This window comes from Lissotriton vulgaris, chromosome 9 (genome assembly GCF_964263255.1).
Source record: "Lissotriton vulgaris chromosome 9, aLisVul1.2, whole genome shotgun sequence".
NCBI lineage: Eukaryota > Metazoa > Chordata > Amphibia > Caudata > Salamandridae > Lissotriton > Lissotriton vulgaris.
Genome location: NC_141697.1, coordinates 1,213,091,568 through 1,213,115,272, shown reverse-complemented (window position 1 = coordinate 1,213,115,272; position 23,705 = coordinate 1,213,091,568). Strand labels below are relative to the sequence as shown.

At 42.9% G+C, this 23,705-nt stretch overlaps 2 protein-coding genes across 2 annotated transcripts in view; both read left to right on the top strand.

Moving 5' to 3' along the window:
* The window catches only part of LOC147693061 (collagen alpha-1(VII) chain-like), a 398,052-nt gene that overhangs the window by 363,176 nt on the left and 11,171 nt on the right, over nt 1-23,705 (top strand). The window contains exons 48-51 of the mRNA XM_086939575.1: nt 3,903-3,947; nt 17,406-17,441; nt 19,185-19,217; nt 21,845-21,916. Of these exons, the coding sequence (XP_086795701.1) occupies nt 3,903-3,947; nt 17,406-17,441; nt 19,185-19,217; nt 21,845-21,916 (186 nt within the window). The remainder of the gene's footprint in view (nt 1-3,902; nt 3,948-17,405; nt 17,442-19,184; nt 19,218-21,844; nt 21,917-23,705) is intronic.
* The window catches only part of LOC147693060 (uncharacterized), a 294,395-nt gene continuing 273,916 nt past the window's right edge, over nt 3,227-23,705 (top strand). Inside the window, exons 1-6 of the mRNA XM_086939574.1 lie at nt 3,227-3,258; nt 3,903-3,947; nt 13,721-13,756; nt 17,406-17,441; nt 19,185-19,217; nt 21,845-21,916. The gene's annotated coding sequence lies outside the window, so the exon portion shown is untranslated. The remainder of the gene's footprint in view (nt 3,259-3,902; nt 3,948-13,720; nt 13,757-17,405; nt 17,442-19,184; nt 19,218-21,844; nt 21,917-23,705) is intronic.

Here is a 23,705-nt window from a genome sequence, read left to right as displayed (position 1 = left end):
ACAATGTATGCTTATGCCCTGAATATACAATCACGAATAAAGTTTTGGAAAAAAAAAAAGTAAATACATTCACCTTAAAATATAAGCAATTAATGAATCTCACGTGCATACCGTGGAATCTGTAAACATGTAATTCTCAAAATTAAACATTAAAGAAAAGTGTCTGTTTCTATCAGGGGGACCGAGGATTGCCTGGAGAGCTTGGAGAATCGGGAGACAAGGTGAGATCATGTGGAAGCAAAGGGTTAATGATGAGATTGAATGGCTTATTTAAAAGGGTATTCCATTGGTGTCAGGTTGGTTCTGAAAGTGTTGATATACTGATATACAGTGCATTCTTGTTCTCATCAGTTATTCCCTGTACCAGAGTGGGGGTGATCATATATATATATATACCAGATTGACAAAGGCTGTTGTTACAGCCGAAGCGAGTCTCTCTTGGCTGCCGGGTTGTGGGAGGCCCGTTATATTAAAGAAGCCATATTCATGCAGCCCTCGTGTGCATGCTCTTATATATATATATATTACTGCTTTCCGCGTTTTGCCTCAAGGTTCTTCTCTCCAACAAAAGACGTGGACCAAATACTTAGTGCAATTCAATGTTTTATTCCTTAATGCCGCCGTATGTTTCGGCTCATTCGAGCCTTGTTCAAATGATATATATACACATTTTTTTTTCTACTGGCAGTCACCAGTAGGTAGTTATATTTAGGGCCTAATTTTTGTAGGGAAAGTGTTTTTTGTTTTGCTAAAAAACTTTGGCTCTGTTTGCTGAATCTTCAGGAAATTTTCAAAACTAGTGTGCCAATCACTTCCGCTGCTGTCAGGAAAGTTTTGGGGTGATTTGTTTAGCAGGGGCCAAGAAAAAGGGGGTCTCCCAAAATGCATTTTCCCCATAGGGATTTGAGACACGACTACAGCCCGAACCGCTGAACGGAACTACAACAAATTTGGCGGAAAGCTAGATCTTGGTCCAGAAAGTGCCTTTCGTAATTTGATGTAAATCTGTTCAGTAGTTTTACAGTTAGTAAAAAAAGAGACGCAGATCCACGTGCCAACAGCAATGCTGTGATTGACTGCCAAACACACAAGATGATGGACGGAATGTTGCACAATGGCAAAACATGCACCCCTAGTCACAGATCCGGGTTTAATCCATCCTTATTTTGCTCACCAAGCCATCCCAGTTCAGACATGGCCATATGCAAATCAGTCTTGACCCTGTGCCTCATGGGAACAGTCCTGGCTGATGACAGCTGATAGACAGAAACCGGTCCTAGGATGCTTGATTCCGGTCCAGGGAAGACATGGCTTGGCAGTTCGGGCTGGACTGTTCCCATGAGTCACAGGGTCAAGGCTGATTTGCATATGGCCATGTCTGAACTGGGGTGGTGTTGAGTGCAAAAAAACGATGGATTTAGGCCCAGAGCTCTGGATTGGGGTGAATGTATGACATTGTTCTGCATTCTGTCCATGAACTGTTGTTTTTATGATTGACTGCCAGCACTTCAACTAGGAAGTAGTGGCACCCAAAAAACAACAAGGGAGCAGGGTAGGAATAACCTGACTCTCTTGGCCTGGTGGTGGGCTTCCACAGGGTCCCCGGCTGCGGCAAAAATGTTTTCTTTTTTAAAAACCCACAAATTCGAGAAAGATCCATGGCAAAAAAAGCGTGATCTCCAGTGCTTTTATATTGCACCCCAGGGGGACCAGGTCCAGGGGGGAACAATAGATAGATTTGGGGGAAGGGGCGCGTGTGGCTCCCCTCCCAGGGCCCGGCCACAATTACAAAGGAGAGGGGGGCAATATGGATGCCCCTCCCCGTGCCATAATCACCCTGGGGATCCCATCCCCAGGGCGGGTCATGTGTTATGTCCCGGACTTAGCGGCTTCCCTGCCCACACTAGTGCAAGGCTGAAAACCTGTGTTTTCTCTTGCATGGTGGGAGCAATTTCAAAACTCCTGCCAAGCGGAAGCAAATGCCAAGTACATTCCCTACAGGTGGGAGTATGAAGAATGCGCCCACCCTCTGGGAGTGGACTTTTAACTGAAGGGGGCAGGGAAACAGATGAAAAGATTGCACCTACCCACAGGGAGCAGTATTGTTAGTGGCCTTTGGAGGGGAGCTACTTGCCCCACCCTTTTCGCAGTATGGCTGGGCCTCAGGAAATGGTGTCCTCGGAGTCAAAATTGGCCCTGGGAGTGAAGGCCTGTGTGCCTTCCTCCCCCATAAATATAGTGGTGACCCCCATGATGGGGTCCCCTAGACTAAATGAGTACCGGGAAGGGGGGGTCCCATGCCCCCTCCCCTGCCCCCTAAAAAATAGCACCGGGTCCTGCAGATGGGGTTCCTGAGCCCAGGAATGGGGGCTTGTGTTCCCCTCCCCCATAACATGTGCTGGCCCCATTATAGGTATTTCAATTAATTGTAAGTCGTGCCCTTAAGTAACTATAACTTGGGCCCCTGCCATGCACAATTTTCTCATGAATAATTGAATGCTGCAGTTATATTATCAATGCTGTCATAGAAAATGTCATGAGTGATGTAATATGTGCGGTAATTAGCAGTGCACGCCAAGGGTGCGAGTTATAGTTACCTTAGGTGCCAGAGATACCTTCTGGGGACTCCCAGCCCGAGGACTGGGAGTCTTGAGTCTTTGATGATTGATCTCCATTGGGTCATGGAGACCACCCTTTCCTGTATAAGCCACATAAATCATCCTTCTACAGGGTGCTTGTTTCAGGACACTTTGGTTAGTGATAACGCAATAAATAAAAGCTGAGAAGTAGCTGAGAGGTTTCAGTGTCCCTTGCACATCATGGCCATACGTGTCAGGCTGCAGAACTCCATCCGTGACCCTCAATCCACCCCTAAGTTCAAATGTTCTTTTATGCTTTTGCAATTTAGTGAAGCTTTTTAGATGTTTGTCTATATACAGAGAGTGGTACTTCCCTTCCATAGAGAAATATCACCCTTGGCCATGAATGGTGGACAGGACTATTCAATGCTTATGAAGTTATTGAAGCTCTGTGATGTGTATGCCATCTTTCAACTGTTGTGTAACGCATGGGACATGCACGCCACCTTCATCTATTGTATGACCCCAACTGCCCTGGAAGAGAAGTAGGACTATAGACAACCAACGTTTCCTTCTCATCTAATCAAATGTAGATAAAGTACACATTTCCTAACATTAATAGTTATTTTCTTTCAATGCTTAGGGTGACCGTGGGCCTCCGGGGCTGAATGGGCTGAAGGTAAGAAAAAGTCCTATGACCAATAGATGTCTATAATTTCTAAATGAAAAAATCCTTGGGAACTGAAACAGGAGTAGTGAACCTTTGAAGTGGTAAAATGTTTGTCATACCCTTTTATCACAAGCATCATGGTGTTGATTTCTTGTATTGCCTTTATTTAAAATGAAGATGGGCGGCACCAAACCTCTTTGCATAGTTACTTCTCAGATAATTTAACTCTCTTATGTGGCTTTATCCAACATTTGTGTCAAAAATTACAGTCTATGGAGTAGCAAGTCCTTGATTGTTTTGTTTTGCTGGATAAGGTGTAGTGTAGGACTACCGTATGATGAAATCATGGTGTCAAGCTACATGCTACATCAATACTTAAGAGGATGCAAGGCTCTCAAACCTCCCATGGTCCTGGTATTTGGGTCGAGATATAGAATATCTCCCATCTGAGGTGATTTCTTGGTACCAGGTTAAGTGTTCCTTCAATGTTTGAGATGGTTTCTGCTAAACAAGCTGGTTCTTACAGGTGGAACTAGTTAGGATCCCCTCCTTCTCCCTTGTTTCCTAATCATTTTTGTGGTCCGTTTGGACCAGATACAATTAGTAAAGATGGGATAAGATGACACTGATGCAATTTGTTTTTTCAATTTCAGGGAACAGCTGGAATACCAGGCCAGCCTGGACCCGCTGGGACTGCGGTAGGTGCTTTCTTCTATCTATGGGACAAGTGGGGACATTAATGTATGCTGGTGTAGTGATCAGGTGGATGGCGTATGCCACTGTCCGCATAGGAGGTGCATAAATCATGCTCAGGAACTTGAACAAGTCTCCTCTGGTGCGCTGCCTTCAGAGGAGTGCCGAGAGGGGGGGGGGGGGCACTTTTCACGAAATCTTCCCCTGAAGAGGGGGCATCTCCTTTAGTAGGAGGAAAGTTCTCTTTATTCATCAAAAATAATGCCAGACTCCTTTTTCTGTCCTTAAGAGTCTTCGTGGAGAAAGACGAATAAATTGTGCAATCTGCTGCCTTATGCTTAGTTAGGATAAAAGCAATAAATACACTGTGAGTGTGGATCATCAGTATACATCTTCTTACTGCCACAAGATAAAAAGGTTTCAGTCAGTCAAAATCTTTATTCGGCTGAGTATCAACCATAAAAGAACACACATAAAAAAAAACATTTCAAAAAGGTGGACACAATAAAATTTAACCAACATGATCAGTTCACAAAGAGTCATATTCCAAGGATGTATGACGGTACAACGCGTACCGTTACAACACGTACCTTTACGAATCAGGTTTAACAACGCAAGTCGTTATAACGACTTGCGTTGGGGGGCGCTGGATAGTGAATAGTTTAATTTACTATTCCAACTCCAGTCCCCGTGGATAGTAGGGAAGGTGTTGGACAGTAAATTAAACTATCCCCTATCCTAGAGCGCCCTCCAGCGAAAGTTGTTCTAACAACTTTAGTTGCAAATCCTGCGTTGTAACGGTACCGCGTTGTAACGGTTCCATTGTAAAGGATGTTTCCCTTTTCCAGCAATATTCCGGAGCCGAACTGCAGAGGAGATGTACTTATAAATCATCAAACAAGTAAATTAATCATTTATTAGAAGTAGATGGTGTAATGCGGACCGACACTTTCCTATTTTTAAAAATCTTAACAATGGCTTTAAAATAGCATGTCTTGGATTAATATAAAGTTTGCATAAAAACATAAAGTGCAAGTTGCTCTGTATAGACTCTGAATCACATGGACACAATTCTAGTTTGGCATCACAGTATGCGTCTCGTGGGTATGAGACTAAAAAATGAGAGATGCCCATCCTAAACCTAATCAGATAAAACATTTTGGCATGATTAAAATAAAAAGAGAGGTAGGACTCAGTTCCTAGGGAGCTGACTAGCAAAGAGTGCTCAACAACCCTTTTTTTACCATCTCTTGACTGTCTCGAGCATGCTTCAAATAGGAAAAAAAGTCTCTTTTCAGCTTGGCTTTTGGGATTGTAGATATGTTTCCTGGGATATTAAAACAATCCGGCAGACCCAACTTCTCCAATTGTTCTTGTATGTAGGTAATCCAGGGAATTTTTCTCACACAGTCCAACTTCAAACAGTCCAAAATTATGGCACGGTTCAGAACTGTTTCTTCTTTTACCCAAATATTATGCCATAGCATCAAATGTGCTAATTGTATACAAAAAGACAATGGGGTTACACCCAGTTCATTATGACAAATAGTAGCAGGGGTGCTTTTAGGGACTGTCAGCACTCGTTTCAAGAACATGTTTTCAGTTCTCTGTAGGCCCAGAATATTAGAACAACCCCAGACTCCGACACCATATAAGGTACCAGCGCACGTACGTGGTTTATAAAAATCTGATAGCTTTTATTGGCCAAGAGCCGAGTTTTTTTGTGAATCTTAAGATGGCCTCAATATTTTGATTAAAACCTCCAATCCTTGCATCAACTAAATGAGACCAAGAGTTGGTATCATTAAAAAGGATGCCTGAATAGGAAAAAGTTGAGACCTGTAGAATATTTTCATTTTTTTATGTAAAAGCATTTTGTTTTTAAAGGGGATTTGCCCACCACCATAATGTGTGATGAACAATTTCTCCTTGTCAGCCATAGTGACAGTTGGTGGCAGTTGCTTGGCAGACCACAGATCTCACTGGTACAGAAAAATAAACACTCTTTTCGTAGAAGCAACTCACAGCAGATCAGAGCTGAAGAAAGGGTTGGTTCAAATCCAGGGCAGACCAAATTGGAAACAATTTCAAGTTCCCTGAAAAGTTAGAGTTCTGACAGGGGACTCCCTCACACACGACCTGCTGTAGAAATCTGATCTATGGTGGCCTCTAAGGGGAGATGGGGTGCCTAAGCTTTTACTTTATTGGCTGAAGTTTGGGTTCTTTCAAATGAGGTGGATGTGTCACAAAATATACTGTGTTCTTTCAGGCCTGTGGCCTTTTTGCATTATATACTATAAGTTGTATGTTTTTACACTGTATAGTGCAATTTTAATGTATCTGGGATTCCCAACTTGACAGCAGAGAATGATTCAACCAATGAGGGGGCACTGGAGTTACATGTAAGTAACTAATTTCTTGTCACTGCAATCTAGATGCGCAGCTCCCAGAAGGTCTAGTTCAGTCATCCTTTACCTTTCACTGCTACGTATTCGAAGAGAAGCAGAGAGAGAGGAAAAAAGAGAAATAGAGCTAAAGATAAAGAGAGAGACAGTGACAGAGAACGTGTGTGTAGTTGTGTGTGTGTCTGTCTGTTTGTGTGTGTGTACTGCTCTCTCATGGGTCAGAAGATGTCAGCGGCTTACTATCTGCCTTTGATGCCAGCAGATTAAAGTGCTAACCCTGTCTTCAGTGCATGCCCATCTTAAGTGATTCTTGGGAGACACTTGATATCCTTCTGCCTCAGATCTGTGATAGACCAGGGAAAGGGAGGGGGCAGGGCTCACAACTGAATTCTACAAAGTGTATGAACATCTGTTGGCCCCCAAGCTGCTGGAGGTTTATCAACCTGCTTTAATGGAAGGCCAACTCCTGCCTACCCTGTAGGAATCACTATTGGTGTTACTCCCAAAGCCAGGGAGGATTCCTTTGGGGTTATCCTTGTTTTTCCTGCTTTCCATGTTGGGATCAGATTACAAGATCTTGAGTAAGGTCATAGCAGGTAGTTAGTACGAGCTCATGCCAAAACTGGTGGTTCATCCCTTTGACAGGCTACATGAGAAAAATGAACTCCCGGCGGGTCATTTCTTAGCCTAGGGCCGACTACAAGCTGAACTAGACCGGTTGTGGCATATCACAGATACAGAACGGGATCATCATCAACTGGGACACACACTCTACATTATGGGAGGGGGCCGTCGCCTTATTACATGGTTTGTTCACGCATTGGCCTACACTATGCATGACCACTTGACTGCACTCCGCAGAACTTGGGAAGGTGACATAGGTAGAGCACTCATGCAGAAGGAATGGGATCGTGCGCTTGTGTACCCTAGAAAACTGTCAAAGAATGCTAAGTTCCAGTATATACAACATAACATTTTACGTAAGGCCCATCTTACTCTAACGGCACTTCACAGAATGTTCGGGTCATCCAACACCTATTATGGTATCATCCAAACAGGACACTTCGTTCAGCCACAAGCAAATTTCTTCAGGTACCCAAATTCAGGAGGGTGCGCTAGGAAACAGCTTTTTCTTCCACACTGTTAAATTGTGGAACACACTGCCGATACCCATAAAGAACAGTACAACTCTTCTTTTTTTCAGAAAGGCGTTAAAAATCTGGCTTTTCTTGCACTAATCTTTTTTTTTTCCTCTCTGGTATTTTTCCTCCGCTGTAGCGCCTAGACGCCTTCGGGCATTCGAGCGCGATATAAATGATAAATTCATTCATTCATCCACCAATTGTACTTGATGCCATTAAGCGGGGGCGGACATGGCTCACATGGCTCACATGTTCTGGAGCTGCCCAGCAGCTGCGGCATTCTGGCCCATGGTTGCAGGGGCATTAACAGAGGCGACTGGCTGCACTGATGTGTAAACGATAGAAGGGGAGTTGTTGAGGGTATTCAAGCGCTCGGTAACTGTTAAAGCTGCAAATCGTTTCATTGAGTTGCCATTACTTATTGGCCGCAGGCTCATCACCATGAACTGGAAGGCACAAACATTGCCAGATGTTAACCACTGGTGTTTAGTGATGCTTAAATTGGACAGGGCTGAGGCAACAACATTAAGTCAAAAGGAAGCTCGCGGGCTGCGTAGGCTCCCCTTTGTAGCAGATTGGGAGGTGCTATTGGTGAATCTACAGACGCACATAGAGGTATTAAATACCTAACCCCCGTATTAGATTCATAATTCGGCTACGCCACAGAGCGCTTTGAAATTTAACCCTTCCTTCTATATACTGTGATGCAGCAGGAGGAGATGGACAATATTAATTTTGGACTAAATAGTTGCATCCCAATCGTCCGAGTATTATATGATGTGATGACACCCCTACATGACTTGATGTTATATTAGAAAAACTATATGATTAAAGTCAGAGTATGCTACAAGGGACTTATTTAGAAAATACTCAGTTTGATTGATGAGTTGTACAAATGTAACACACTCAATAGTATCCACAGGATAACAATCTTATTATACAAAAGTAAATAAATTAATGGAAGGAAAAGAGAGAACACACAGAGCAAAAATTATATTTTGACAAAAAATGTTTTACTGCAACAAAATTGGGGAGATAGATACAGACAAATGAATTAGAGCAAAAGTCATGAACAGAGGTAGACAATATTTTCTCTACAGTTCATAACTAAAAACATCAACTCCTAATGGATAAAACAAACAACCTAAATTAATTAATAAAGAATGGTTGTGAGTTAGTGTCAAAACAGCACTAAAGGAGATGATGGAGTGTCGACGTTTCGGTCTAGAGGGCAGTCGTCAAATAGACCATCATCAGGACGATATTTTTCAATGCTGAAAGAACTCCCTGGAATTTCTGACAAGAAGCCGAATAGAACAATCGAAGACGGCAGTAAACGTGGGGCGCAATGTCAGCCACGAGTGAAATCTTGGATATTAGAGGATCGGGCCACATCCGTTGGCCTAATTTCAGCTAGCTGTCAAGTCAAGTTGGAAGGGATATCCAGACGCTTTTGAACAAGAACTCGAACGGCATTCAATGTATCCTTGCAGGTTCGTCGTCGTTTATTGGGTTTCCCCTGCCTATAACATATTAGAAAAACTAGCAGCCCATCCAGACGTTGTCCGGGTATGAATTGCTGCCGGACAGTAAAATATTGTTTTGTAGGATTTCGTTTTGATAGCATTTCTTATCTGTGACAGGCCTGTGAAACGCTCCGATTCACAGTGCACTGCTGATGCACTTGAGTGCGCGTTCAGTAGTGTGTGAACTCGAGTTTCCTTACTTTATTTTTCCTTGCAATATTATATAGCGCAAACTCGACAACATGGCATGAGCACAATTTACATTACAGAAGAACACATTCATTTGTGGTAGGCATGGGGAGACAAAGCGATTTGCCTGAAATCACAGGATGTTGAGCTGATGCCGAGATTCGAACGTAGCTCCCCAGCTCTAAAGTTCGCAATTCTAGAACTTGTGGCGGGAGGTGTGTCTAAAAGTGTATGTCGGTGCTGGCCATCAATGAGAGAGACCTGTGCATTTTTCAAATGGGTGGTGAAAAAATATGAGTATGTTGCTGGAGATGTTGGCAGCTGTGCCACCAATGTACTTACTGGAGAGGGTAAACACCCATTATTCCGCAACTTTCTTTCCGCATATCATCACTCCACATACTTTCATTACGAAAGTACCATGACTCCGCAATGCCATTATAACGCATGGCATTACATTTTGTATGCTTTTAACATGCATACATTTACAACGAAATTCGTTGTAAATCCATGAATGGTAAAAGCATGTGTTTTTTTTAATGTTTGGTTAAGGTAAGTATGGGTATAGGGGTATATGTTTTGGGGTACTGAGGTATATGTCTTGGGGTGTTTGGGTATTTTAAGGTTTCAGATATAGTTTTGGGTTATGGGGTACAGGGGTAGTTTTAGGGTTTAGGGATAGGTATGGGTTTTTGGGTACAGGGGTATTTTTAGGGTTCAGGGCTAAGTTTGGATTTTGGGGTATAGGGGTATTTGTAGGGTTCAGGGCTAGGTTTGGGTTTTGGGGTACAGGGGTATTTTAAGGGTTCAGGGCTAAGTTTGGGTTTTGGGGTATAGGGGTATTTTTAGGGTTCAGGGGTAGGTTTGGGTTTTGGGGTACAGGGGTATTTTAAGGGTTCAGGGCTAGGTTTGGGTTTTGGGGTATAGGGTTATTTTTAGGGTTCAGGGCAAGGTTTGGGTTTTGGGGTACAGGGGTATTTTTAGGGTTCAGCAGTAGGTATGGGTTTTGGGGTACATGGGTAATTTAAGGGTTCAGGGCTAGGTTTGGGTTTTGGGGTACAGGGGTATTTTAGGGTTCCGGGGTAGGTTTAGGTTTTGGGGTACAGTGGTATTTTTAGGGTTCAGGGCTAGGTTTTGGTTTGGGGTACAGGGGTATTTTTAGGGTTCAGGGGTAGGTTTGGGTTTTGAGGTAATGGGGTATTTATAGGGTTCAGGGCTATGCTTGGGTTCTGGGATACATGGGTATTTTAGGGTTCAGGGGTAGGTTTGGGTTTTGGGGTACAGGGTTATTTTTAGGGTTCAGGGCTAGGTTTGGGTTTTGGGGTACAGGGGTATTTTTAGGGTTCAGCTGTAGGTTTGGGTTTTGGGGTACAGGGGTAATTTAAGGGTTCAGGGCTAGGTTTGGGTTTTGGGGTACAGGGGTATTTTAGGGTTCCGGGGTAGGTTTAGGTTTTGGGGTACAGTGGTATTTTTAGAGTTCAGGGCTAGGTTTGGGTTTGGGGGTACAGGGGTATTTTTAGGGTTCAGGGGTAGGTTTGGGTTTTGAGGTAATGGGGTATTTATAGGGTTCAGGGCTATGCTTGGGTTCTGGGGTACAGGGGAATTTTAGGGTTCAGTGGTAGGTTTGGGTTTTGGGGTACAGGGTTATTTTTAGGGTTCAGGGCTAGGTTTGGGTTTGGGGGTACAGGGGTATTTTTAGGGTTCAGGGGTAGGTTTGGGTTTTGGGGTACAGGGGTAATTTAGGGGTTCAGGGCTAGGTTTGGGTTTTGGGGTACAGGGGTATTTTAGGGTTCAGGGGTAAGTTTAGGTTTTGGGGTACAGTGGTATTTTTAGGGTTCAGGGCTAGGTTTGGGTTTGGGGGTACAGGGGTATTTTAAGGGTTATGGGGTAGGTTTGGAGGTACAGGGGTATTTATAGGGTTCAGGGCTATGCTTGGGTTCTGGTGTACAGGGGTATTTTAGGGTTCAGGGGTACGTTTGGGTTTTGGGGTACAAGGTTATTTTTAGGGTTCAGGGCTAGGTTTGGGTTTTGGGGTACAGGGGTATTTTTAGGGTTCAGGGGTAGGTTTGGGATTTGGGGTACATGGGTAATTTATGGGTTCAGGGCTAGGTTTGGGTTTTGGGGTACAGGGGTATTTTAGGGTTCAGGGGTAGGTTTAGGTTTTGGGCTACAGTGGTATTTTTAGGGTTCAGGGGTAGGTTTGGGTTTTGGGGTACAGGGTTATTTTTAGGGTTCAGGGCTAGGTTTGGGTTTTGGGGTACAGGGGTATTTTTAGAGTTCAGGGGTAGGTTTGGGTTTTGGGGTACAGGGGTAATTTAAGGGTTCAGGGCTAGGTTTGGGGTTTGGGGTATAGGAGTATTTTAGGGTTCAGGGGTAGGTTTAGGTTTTGGGGACAGTGGTATTTTTAGGGTTCAGGGCTAGATTTGGGTTTTGGGGTACAGGGGTATTTTTAGGGTTCAGGGGTAGGTTTGGGTTTTGAGGTACAGGGGTATTTATAGGGTTCAGGGCTAGGTTTGGGTTTTGGGGTACAGGGGTATTTTTTAGGGTTTAGAGATAAGTTTGGGTTTTGGGGTACAGGGTATATTTATAGGGTTAGGATGGGTTAGTGTTTAAGGGCGTTGGGGTATTTTAAGGAGTAAGGGAGGTTTATGATTATGGGATGCAGGGGTATTTAAAGGGAGCAGGGTGGGATTAGCACACGATATGAGACATGGCTTGAAGGGCGGAACGTACCACACGCCCCCAGCGTTTGTCACCCCCCCAGGACACGCCCACAGCACTACGCATATACGCCCACAAGGGAATACTTTGCTGGCACGGTTCTTTTACCTTTTAAATGTATATGTGGGGGTCTGCATAGCCTATGTCCTTCTGCTGCAACTGCCCTTTCCAACACTCTATTGGGTGCTGTGGTTCCTGAGATTACCCGCCTCAAAGGTTTGGGCTCTCTCTTTATTATATTAGTATGGATAGTGTTCGCCCAGCTGACCATTATCTTCCCGTGTTGCAGGCACACCTGTCATGCACAGTATTTTTGTTAATCAAAGATAACCAATAACAAATTAAAAACTGCACACCAACCCTTACTGTTTTTCATGTGGATGGCGATATATATCTGCCTTGCATAGTACAAAAGTGTCTTATTTTGAGGAACTTTCACAAAAAAGTGCTGATTTAAAACCGCTTCTGGTTTTTAGAAATTGAAAGTTAAAGCTAAACTCTTAATTATGGAAAAGACCATATTAACATCCTGTATATATAAGGAGGGACCAGGTCGATTTTAATGGAGCCAAAATCATTTGGTAATTAAAGGGATCGATTTGTGGAAGAAGGAAATTACTTGTAATTCACTGATTGGATGAAACACTACAGAAGAGGCAGGAATCTCACTCATGGAGTCAATGAACAGCGAATATAAGAGGGAATTCTGGTCTCTAATCATGAACAGCTCCTCACCCTTCCTGCCAAGGCAGAAACTCATATTAATGCCAGAACATGGCATGCGAAGTTGAAAAAGGCAAAACACCCAAGATGATGGTCGGAATGTTGCACATTGGCAAAACATTCACCCCCAGTCACAGATCTGGGTTTAATCCATCGTTATTTTGCTCACCAAGCCACCCCTGTTCAGACAGTTTAATCCATCATTATTTTGCTCAGTTGATAAAGGCATCAGTACTCAGATGTGTCAAAAACCAACTGCACAATATCCTGAAATGGCATCCAAAGAAACTAGTGAAACTGAACCTCCCACTGACCTGTACGTGATGTCACATAGAAAGGATATTATCAGGCCTGATAGTAGAGAGGAGAAAACATTGATTTCTCTATGGCATAACATTCACATACTTTTTGAGCATGAAAGTCACATCCTTTATCTCCCAAACCTATGTAAGACCTATAAGATAAATGTCTACTCCTGCATGAGCAGCGCTTTATGAGACATATGATGAAACTTTGGCTCTCGAAGAATTGATTGGATCGTTTGTATTAACACTAGGAATGTTGATTGATTATTTGCACTTCAGTGGGAATGCTTCCTTTCTCTAGGTCCAGGGAAAAGAGAAATGTTTTACTCAACAAAATAGTTATTCAGACCAGTGATAATTGAAATGTATTTTACTACTCATTATTGTATTAATCAATCAATCAAAATAGCTTTATTTGACAGATGTGTCATAAAAGCTACTCATTATTGTATCTATTGTACATGATCATACATATGTAAAAGTACATGTGATATATTTAGAAATAATAATTGTATCTGGTAATTACCTGGTCATTCTCTGAAGGCTGATATGCTCTAAGCACCCATCACGTATTACAGAAAGTTTTGAATTGACTTCATGGAAAAGTCAACATATCTGCTCATTCTCATGAAATGATATGGGGGCTATCTTCCTGGTGAACACTTGATTCCATTCACTCAATCAAGTCTGTCTTTTGTGTTTCAACAATGCCTACATCAGTACTCATCATGGACCCTAATTTGTCATCTGCTTTGTGCTCTAAACAGGGGGTCCCTGGAGCTGCAGGACCGCGTGGCGAGAAGGTAGGAATCTGTTAGAACGTTTCATTACAAGCTCAAGGATTTAATGTGTTTCATACAACTTTGAGCTGGATTGTCCAAGTACTATTATAGCTGGTCCTAAGCCACATTACAGCCCAACTATATTGGATGGGGACAGATATTTGTCCTTTAGGAAACAAGAACACAGACTTAAGACAGTAACAGGCACATGCATCAAAGGAAAAACCGGTCGCAAACGGGTAGATTCTCAGAATCTGCCCCTTAGCGACCTGTATTTTTGCATTTGGGTTGCATCATCCCAAATGCAAAAATCGCAATTTAAGGAATCTCTAAATTGCGATTCCTTAAATTGCGATTGCATTTAAGGAATCCCAAATTGAGATTCCTTAAATGCAATGCATGAAAGTTAAAAAATTTGCAATTTCGCTAATAGGAGTAGGAAATTACCATGAAGTTGAACTTCATGGTAATTTGCAAAACCTTTTGTGCATTTTTTAAAGTTTCATGTTGCGCACACACATGCCCTTAGGGCATGTGTGAGTGCAACATATGTGCACAGATCGATTTCAGGGGTGCAACAAGGTGTCATTTTGACACCCTTGTACCCTTGAAATTCCATAAGCAATTTGTGAGTACCTACTGGAACTCATAAATTGCCCATGCAATCTCCAATTCATTCCTATGGGCCTGAAGTCCCAAAGGAATGAATGGGACAGCATTCCTTAATTACGACTAGCAATTTGCGAGTAGCAATTAAAGAATGTGTAGGAATCGTGATTATTATAGCGATTCCTACATGCGTAGGCTTTTGTGATTCCTATATAGCGATTCCTTAAAAATCGCTATTTAGGAATCGCAATTCCTTCAGTAAATGCTTTGTCCCCTTAGAAACCTTATTGCGATTGACAATCTTCACATTCAGAGTCAAGAATTGGTAAACAGCAGTAGATGGCATCCTTGAGGTAGCCAGGCATGAAAGTGAGCCTACTGTGCTTTACAATCTGGGTCTTGCGATGATTAACAAAGGCGCACGTTGGAGAACAGTAAATTTCCACTGAGATTGGGATGAATTGCGCAGACTGGTTGGACCACCTACTCCATTGATTCACTACCTTCAGACATTGTTTTGACTGCTGCTTGCTAATCCTCTCTCCCTAACTTTTCTTGTGACATCTGCCATTTTTCCTCTGTAGTTACCATCTTTAGACACACATGATCACCCTAAATCTTGCCCCATGTAGTTTCCCAGTCTCTGAACTATTTCAATCAGTTCTCCTGGAGGTGTTACCTCTGTGGTTGGAAACAATGGGTTTGATAGACAAAGCCATTTATGGCTATAAACATTGTTTAAAAAACTGGCTACATTTTGTCCTGACAGTTATCCACAAGGCAATCCTGCCGGCGTAAATAGTTGCAAAACTGGGTAATCTTCAACAGGAGTGCATGGAATTATGAGTTGCAAATCTCAAGCAAAGGTTTGCAGTGGGTGGATCAAGGCATGGTTTGCTTTGCAAGTGTCTGAGCACCAACAAACTCCTAAGCATGTAGGCCTTCACTAACCCTAAAAATCTTTAGTGATTTATTACAGAAAAGGACTGTAGTAGCTTCCTTTCCAGAGTTGAAAGGAAAATGGATCAAACCCAATTTGGTTGGGGTGAAGGGTAATGCTTTTCTCCATTACCTCAAGCAGAAATAAAATGAAAACAAATGTGCTTTAGCATCGGGCAGCCTTTTTAAAAAAATAGCATATGTCATGCTGAGTAATACACCAGGAAAGCTGTGACTGCTGCAGGTTCCATGTGTTCTATTGCTGAGTTTTGTGAAAACTGGAAAACCATAAATTTGAGCTAGTGAGGTTCAGTACTTATAGGAGTGACGGTCTAGAATTCCTTTTGTGAATAATGCCCAATATCCTAGATGTAGCCTTAAAGTGTTGGGGACAGAAATAAAACATCCTACCCATTGTTTGCTGGTCATATACTTCCCTCATCATCTCAGACTACCTTTTAAGTTCACTTCATATCCTTGTTACAAGTGTTAGTGGTTGATTTAGATTGCAGTGTATAGATTTTACTCTGTCAGGGTGACAGAATAAAATACTCCTTCATTCTAATGGAGTAACTCTACTCCGTATTTGTAGATTTTGCTGCCCCAGTTGACACCTCTAACATTGGCAGGAATCGCCGTCACGGCGGTTCTTCTCAATGCATTGAAAGTGTGCTGTGTGGATCCATCAACATGACGGTACCATACGGCACACTTTCGGTATTTTTTTTAATTTTCAAAAACAAAATTCAAAGTGGGATTTTATTTTGTAAATAAAAAAAACAATGACCCTCTCACCATGGTCATTTTCACCCAAGGTGTGAGGGTCATTGAGATCTTTTTACTTTCACTTATCCCCACATTTTGATTGGCGATGTGTGAAAGTAAACCTGGCCATTTATCTGTCCAATAGGGAGAGCAGACAAATTGCCAAACCTCCAAGGGCCCTTTCTCCATCAGGCCATCGGTAGAGTATTTTCAGCGGCAGAGATGGAGTAGTCTCTGTCGCTGACATACTTAAGCTCCACCGGATCCTAAAGGAGATGGGCCGGGCTTCAGTTTGGCAGGACAGGGGACTCCATCTCTGTTCCAAAGGAGTACCCACTCCACCAAACTATAAATCAGTCTCTTAGTGACTTTGAGGGCAGGTCTGTTTTAAATGAATGAAGTGAGATATCAGTGCATGCATTTAATTCCTTGTTACAAGAGATGATTCATCACCACAAGTTAGGGAAAAGGTCAACAGTATGTGGTATATGCAGTGTAATAATTCCTTAAATTAGGCTCTGTTTTGAGATCATTTGATAGACAACCCCACAATCCATTCCTTGTTTAATGACCTTTGAGATCTCTCTTTAGTATTATTCTTCCAGGCTTCTGTATCCTGGATGGATGTCTTGTAGTTGGCTGCACTAAAACCAGTATTCCACCTGCTGGACCACTCCAGCTGCTGTTCCAAAGCATGCCTCAAGATGCTTCCTCCCTTTGATGCATCAGGAGTATCTTGGTTCTTCACATCATTTGCAAATAAGACAACCTTATCTGCAAGCTTCTTGCATGGGCATGAATCATCTGCAGAATGGATCGATGCCTTCACCTATGTATTGACTTCTTTCCATCAGGATTGTTTTGTTTACCAAACGTCCACGCCCCCTCAGTCAGTCCATAGTTCAGCTTATCCACTTTACTTCCATCGGGAAACTGGAACTCTATAGACAGCTTCACCGACCCATCTTAGGTCACATATCCCTGTGCCTTCACCGTTTTGCCAACATACTCTATGCTCTACTGTTTAGAAGGTCTTAGGCTATTCTTTCCTTTACATGTATTCCATTGTTTTCCTGACAGTTAATGTCTGGCTGATTGTCCTGTAGTTGTAGTCTCTTCTGCACTGCCGCTTCAAGGAGTGGGGCTTACACCTGCCTTTCTGCTGTCCTACTCTCGGACGCCTTGCAGCTGTCCCCATTGTGATGTTCACCTTCATCATTCCAAGCTCCCGCAGTGCCCTTATGTTTTTTTGTGGCCGGGTTGGCATTGACGTGCTCTCTTCAATTCATTTTCACATAACTACTCTCTCGTCCCTTGGTGTTGCTTCCCATAGTTCATTGATGTTTTTTTGTTTCAGGGAGATCAAGGAGCCCCCGGAGAACCTGGAAAGTCGGTGAGCATTGGGAGGAGATTGCTTTTTTTTGCACAGAATGTATTATGTTTCTTGCTTCTAGGAGTGGACAGCTGCTGAGAAAAGTGTCAAACATAAGAAAAGCCAAGTAACCCACACTTGACAAAGCTCAGTTTTAAGTTAAATATGCTGACATTTCATTGGCTGGGTTCATTTTGCCAATATTCCCCTCATAAAGGTGTTTATACATTTATTTGCAGACAGCTGTGAGAGACTATCAAAACATTTGTCACTTTCGATCAAACTTCAATGGAAGCCACGCGCACCCGTTTTGCTGTACATCAATGGAGCCCGGGAATAGCGGGCAGTTGTTTCCATGGTTGGTAGAGGCTCGGAGCAGCGGATCTGGTGCATGCTCATCAATCCTTCAATAAATAATGTCCCTTCTAGAACCACAGTGTCTTAAAATGACATTCAGGGGCTAACTACATCCTGTGATGTGCCTCCTCTGTCTCTTTTAAATGGGCAAAGGGGCTGATTAGAGTCAGGCGGAAAGAGTACTCCGTTGCCGCAGTCACGGAGTACCTTCTCTGCCAAACTGAAGGTCCGCCTGCATGAGTTACAGATGGGCAGACCTTAAGCATGTCATAGGCTACTCTGTCTCCATCACTGACATACTCCTCTGATGGGCTGACCGAATAAGGGCTGTTGTAGGTCTGGCCATTTGACTGCCCAATAGATCTAAAGTGGGCGGTCAATACCCAGTTTTTACTCTCCTTTACTGCCATGAAAAACATGGCAGTAATGGACTGTTAACATTTTTAAATGACCCCGACACCATGGGAGACAACTCCCTTGGTGTGAGGGTCATTCATTTATGTTTTTCAATCCTGCTTTGGGATTTTGCTTTTAAAAAACAAGAACATGTAACAGGTTTGCTGGACGGTATCGTCCAGGTGGTGACCAACTCTAAAAATGGCGGGCATACGCCATACCAACTGACTTATCTCCACCCACCAAACTCCAAACAAGCCCTAAAGTCAAGAAACCAGGTTCAAAGTGAAGATTGTGTATCATTTGACATTGTGCATCTTTCTGTGCATATGTATGAACAGCAGGGGCATAAAACGTTTGTGACTGGAGTTATTTCACGTCCTCAGCTCTTAGTTATGGCAGTGCATGGTGCAAAAACCTTTTACCAGCATAATATGAAAACAGGTCACCATAGGCATTAATGTGTGACCAGAATGTGTGTGCTTATATGTTGTGTTGCGTTTTGTTCTGGCTGTGAAGTGTTTTTGCACTGTATTATTACAAGGTGTTGTTGTGTTGCATTCTGTTTTGACTGTTTTGTTGTTCTGTGCCGTGTTATGTTTAAATTGTATTGTTCAGTTGCCTTGTGCAAGTTATTGTGTTATGTTCAGTTGTTTAGCTGTGTCAGTGCTTCTACATTTCCATCCAAAATCAGCACATGCCTTTAAATTACCACACAAACAACTATTGACCACTGTCTAAAGTGCAAAAAATATCGCTACTGCAGCTCCTCAACTACTTAAGACACCAGTCAGCACAGAACAATGCCAGAGACCGCGTCTTAAATTAGCGCCTACACTGCTCCCCTCATGGCACTTTGAAGGGTTTGGTAAATTTAGAGAAGGAAGATGTGTGGGTGTAAGTTGTACAGGTCATTCACTACCTCTAAAATGTGTTTTTGCCCAACTAGTGTAACTCCTGGTTTATTCTATTTAATGCTGAGTAATCATTTTCTCTTTGTGTTCCCTCTAGGTTTCTGTCACTGGTGGATTTAAAGGGGATAAGGTAACAGTGCTGAGTTCAGAGATACTGCCCATGTGCTCAGTAGTCTAGGAAAGAGTAAACAAGTGAGAAATTAAGTGAGTGAGTGAGAGAGTGAGAGAGTGAGCACACAAGCAAGTGAGTGAGTAAGTCTTTGAATAAGCAAATTATTGAACAAGTGAATGACTGAGTGAGTAATTGAGGGTGTGAGTCTTTGAAGGAGAGTATGAACAAGTGAGTAAGTGAGTGAGTTACTGTGAATATGCGAGTTAGAGAACAAATGAGCAGGTAAGTGAGTGAATGAGCAAAGTTGTCAGTGAGTCTTTGAATAAGTGAGTGTTTGAATGAGCGAGTAAGTGAATGAAAGATCGATAAAATGAGTCTTAAAAAGAGGGAATGGTTGAATGAGTGAGTGATTGGATGAATGTTTGAATGTACTTTGAAGTATTTGGATGAGTAAGTGATTGAACAAATGAATGAGTGAGTGAACGGTTCTTTGAATATGTGAGTGAATGAACTGGTAAATAGGTGAGTGAGAAAGGAAATTAACATGTGGGTCTTTGAATGAGTGAGTAAACAAATGAGCGAGTAAATGAGAAAGCAGGTGAGAGAGAGCACCAGCGTATTACTCTTCACGTATCCTCTAGACTAATAATGGTGAAGGGACATGAGTTGAAAACCAACAACAGAGCAGTCTTCACTGAGCTCTCGCGCTTGATGGTCTGGATCAATTGTGCCCGTGAGAGGAAATGGACGACGGACACATTCTGGCTCTAACAAAACATTTAGGAGAACATTTACCCCACTGGATTTGAACCTGTGACCAAGGGTCATTCACAAACACCTCTTGAGAAAGGAGTCGTCAACTGAACAGTCACACGAAAGTCAGGGGTGTTTCATGGCAGGCTGTTGTTTTGAAAGTCTACAATGGTGGGGCAGAGTCAGTCACATCAAAAGATATGCAATACTAGGAGATTTAACACATGCTCTACCACCTTGAAGAGGTGACACTATGTTAGCATTTTTCAGTTTCCTGTAGGCCAATACTCCCCTGTGTGACGATTAGTAGTAACCCTATCACTGAGGAGAAGTAGGGTCTGAAGAGAAGCACACACAGTTCTTCACTCACTCACCCACTCACTAGTTTGCTCACTCACTCGCACTCAGCCCACTAGCATGGGGCCCGCACCTGTGCAACACACCACCAAACCTCTTGTGCCCCTGCCAATCCCACTAAAGAAAGGTGTTTGTTTGCAATTGGGCTTACAGGAGGGGTCCACCTCCCTGGGCCTCTCAGGGATGGTGTGGGGAGGCCTAAGGGAGGGAGACACTCCATATTATGCCAGTTGCAAGGAGGCCTAATTGCAGGTGTGTCCTGCCTGGCTGTCCATTGAGAGACGCTGCAGATCACCTATTGTCAGCACCTTACAGTCTGCACAGTTTTAACTCTCAGCCTCCAAGCTATTCTGACACCTTCAGCCCGATTTGAGCTGTGAAAGAGCTGCAGAGAGGGGATCTGCAGCCCAGGAGGAGTCTGCACAAAGCAGCTTCCGGAGCTCTGAAGGTGTCACTTATGTAAAGTAGAGGGGCCTCGCACATTCCAATTCACCCTGGGCCCCACAAATCCTAAAACTGGCCCTGCTTGCAGCAAATTTCCGACGTTCATGGAGTTCACAGAGAAGCATGGAATGCCCCTGGATATCTAGAAGAGTCGCACATTTCTAGTGGCGGGAGGCGTGAAAATTACTCATAAGGAAATTCTACCGGATGGGAAATTCTGCATGTGTAAAATTTACGCAAATGTGCATCCTCACACAGAACTCTTATGTGTTCTCTTCAGAAGCAGCTTCTCTTGTGAGAATGCTCTTCTCATACTCTAAAGTATGGGGGGGCCTCTTCCAGGTTTCGGCCCGCAGTCTCTTACAGGGATGGTGGCCTGTTGGGCTCAGCAGACCACCATGTCTGGGACTGCTTTTAAATAAAGCCACTTTTTTTAATTCCTTGGGACCAATGCCTGCCCTTAAAAAATAATATTGCATGCATTTGCAAAGGGGAAGGGATCCCCTGGGAACTCCTTCCCATTTGCGATTGCATTACCACCTACTTGAAGTAGGGGGTAATTTGCGAGTGTTTTGCAACCGCAATTGCAGTCGTAAACCATTTGTACATAGCTTTGGGGTCGCTATTAGGAAGGAAAAGCCCCTTCCTAATAACCAGTCGCAAAACAGTATTTTGCGAGTCATAATTTATTTGTGTATCAATCACGTTGGGCCCAATGAACCTGCAGAAATGTATATTGTATTATGTTAATAAAAAAATGTAAATACACATTAATCTAGTTGTTTTAGTGCAATCTTTGTGAAGCGTCTAGACACTGCACAGCTAATATTGTCTTCCCAAAGTTCAGGTGCCGTTATTTCACCGTGTTTTGATCATAGTGAAGGTTTGTCTGATTCTGTGGACCTGTAATTTCTTTCCAGGGGATGTGTTGTGCTAAATGCTGTGTAATTATCAGCCTTCCTACTCAACATAACACCCTCCAACACCCTCAGAATGGAATGCTGTGTAATCTGGAAGACAGCTAAGAGCAGGGAAGTGCCATCTTTAGAGGAGGTTCTTAACTTCCTGACAATCTTCCCCTTCTCTTTTAGGGTGACAGGGGACTTGCAGGATCAGAAGGGCCCAAGGGCGACAGAGGAGAACCAGGAGAAAAGGGAGATCGAGTGAGTACCAAACAAATATGGCTTTTTGCTTTTGAAAAAATATAAAGGATTGAAGATCAGAAATTACCCTTAAGAGGGATGTTTTTGTGAAAGGGATCTCAAGTGGCATTAAAGAAAGGAAGAAGGCTATTTATGTGTACCCATCTACAGTTTTATGTTGCTTATGTAATTGTTGCTGCTAGCAGTGGGAGCCATTTTACGCAGTTGTGATGTCACGCCAATGTGCAATGACATTGGCTGAGCTCTGCTGTGATGACATAGGGGACTCCGGGCTCCACGTTCTACTGCTACTTTTTGCTCTGTGATAGGACTCCACAAGCACACGCCATTGCTGTGTATTGCTGCACCGTGTGCGAACATTTAGGGGTAAATAAGAAATCCTGGGCTGTACCCCAACATGTCAGGGGCATTGTTCAGTACTTGAGTGTAACCAGGCAGGCAAAATCAGGTGCAACATAAGAAATAAACACCACTCCCCGAATGAAAGTGGCAATATCTGGTGCTGCCCCAGCAGCTTGCAGTCGATGTGGATTCTAGGTCAGGGTTGACTGGCCTACAGGAATATATGGAGAAATCCCACAAGGTAAGTCCTTGGGAAAGTTTGTCAGTCAGTCAATTAACTTTATTCAATCTTAAAAATATGATCATAATAAAACATTGGAATGTTGGGAGCTCCATTGAAGACAATGGAGTGCTCCCTGCTTTTAAGGCCCGCAGAGCAACATTCCAATGTTTTACACAGGCCTCTCAGAACTCGAGGGGATTTATATCCCCTCGAGCTTCTAGGGGTCCTTGTTTTACTTGTTACAAAATTCTGCCCTCTAGTGGCAGAATGTTCTAATAGCCTTATAGCCCTTCCTAGCAGGGCTATACCAGCTATTAAAGTCCCGCTCCCTTGTTAAAGTCCCACGCCTTCGGCTCAAGCCTTTAACCCGGTAGCAGGCCTTTAATAGCCGGTAAAGCCAGCTACAGCGGGCTATAAGTATATAGTACAACATAAAGTGCATATTCAGTAATACATCACTTTTCCTATAATTCAAATGCAAATAGCAATTTTTTATAAAAGGTAGAAACCGAGCTAATAACAGAAGCTAAGAACCCTCTATTAGGTAATTATTAAATCCATCCAATTCATAGAGTAATATACAAAAATACAAACTGTGATTAAAATAGTGTTACAAGGCAATTCATCTCCTAATTGTTAAGCCCATACATAAATAATATTTATTTATTTATTTATTTAATGCCATTTATAGAGCGCGTACAATTACCCTTAGGCGTCTCGGCGCTAAAATTGCATTGAAGTCTCACCCTAGACAGAAAAAAGCAGAAAAGTGGATTACTGATTAAAAAGCCATGTCTTCAGTTTTTTTCTGAACTGAAGAAGAGTAGGACTGGTTCTTATGTGGATGGGTAGGGTGTTCCAAAGTCTAGGGGCCGCGATTGAAAAGCGGCGATCACCCCAGGAAACTGTTCGGCTACGTTGAACCACTAGTTGGTTAAAAGATGTGGATCTGAGCATTCTCGGGGGATTGTAAAGAATCAGTTGTTTTTTAAGGAATCGAGGTCCTAAATCCTGAAGTGATTTAAAAACAGTGCACAGAGATTTAAATTTGACCCTATTGTGAATGGACAGCCAGTGGTATTTTTTAAGCGTGTCCGAAATGGGTGCAAATCTGGGTTTTTTTGAAAGTACGCGGGCGGCGGCATTCTGCACGGTCTGTAATTTTTTGATGACTCTGTTCTGGGCATTAAGCAACAGACCGTTGCAGTAGTCTAATGAAGACAG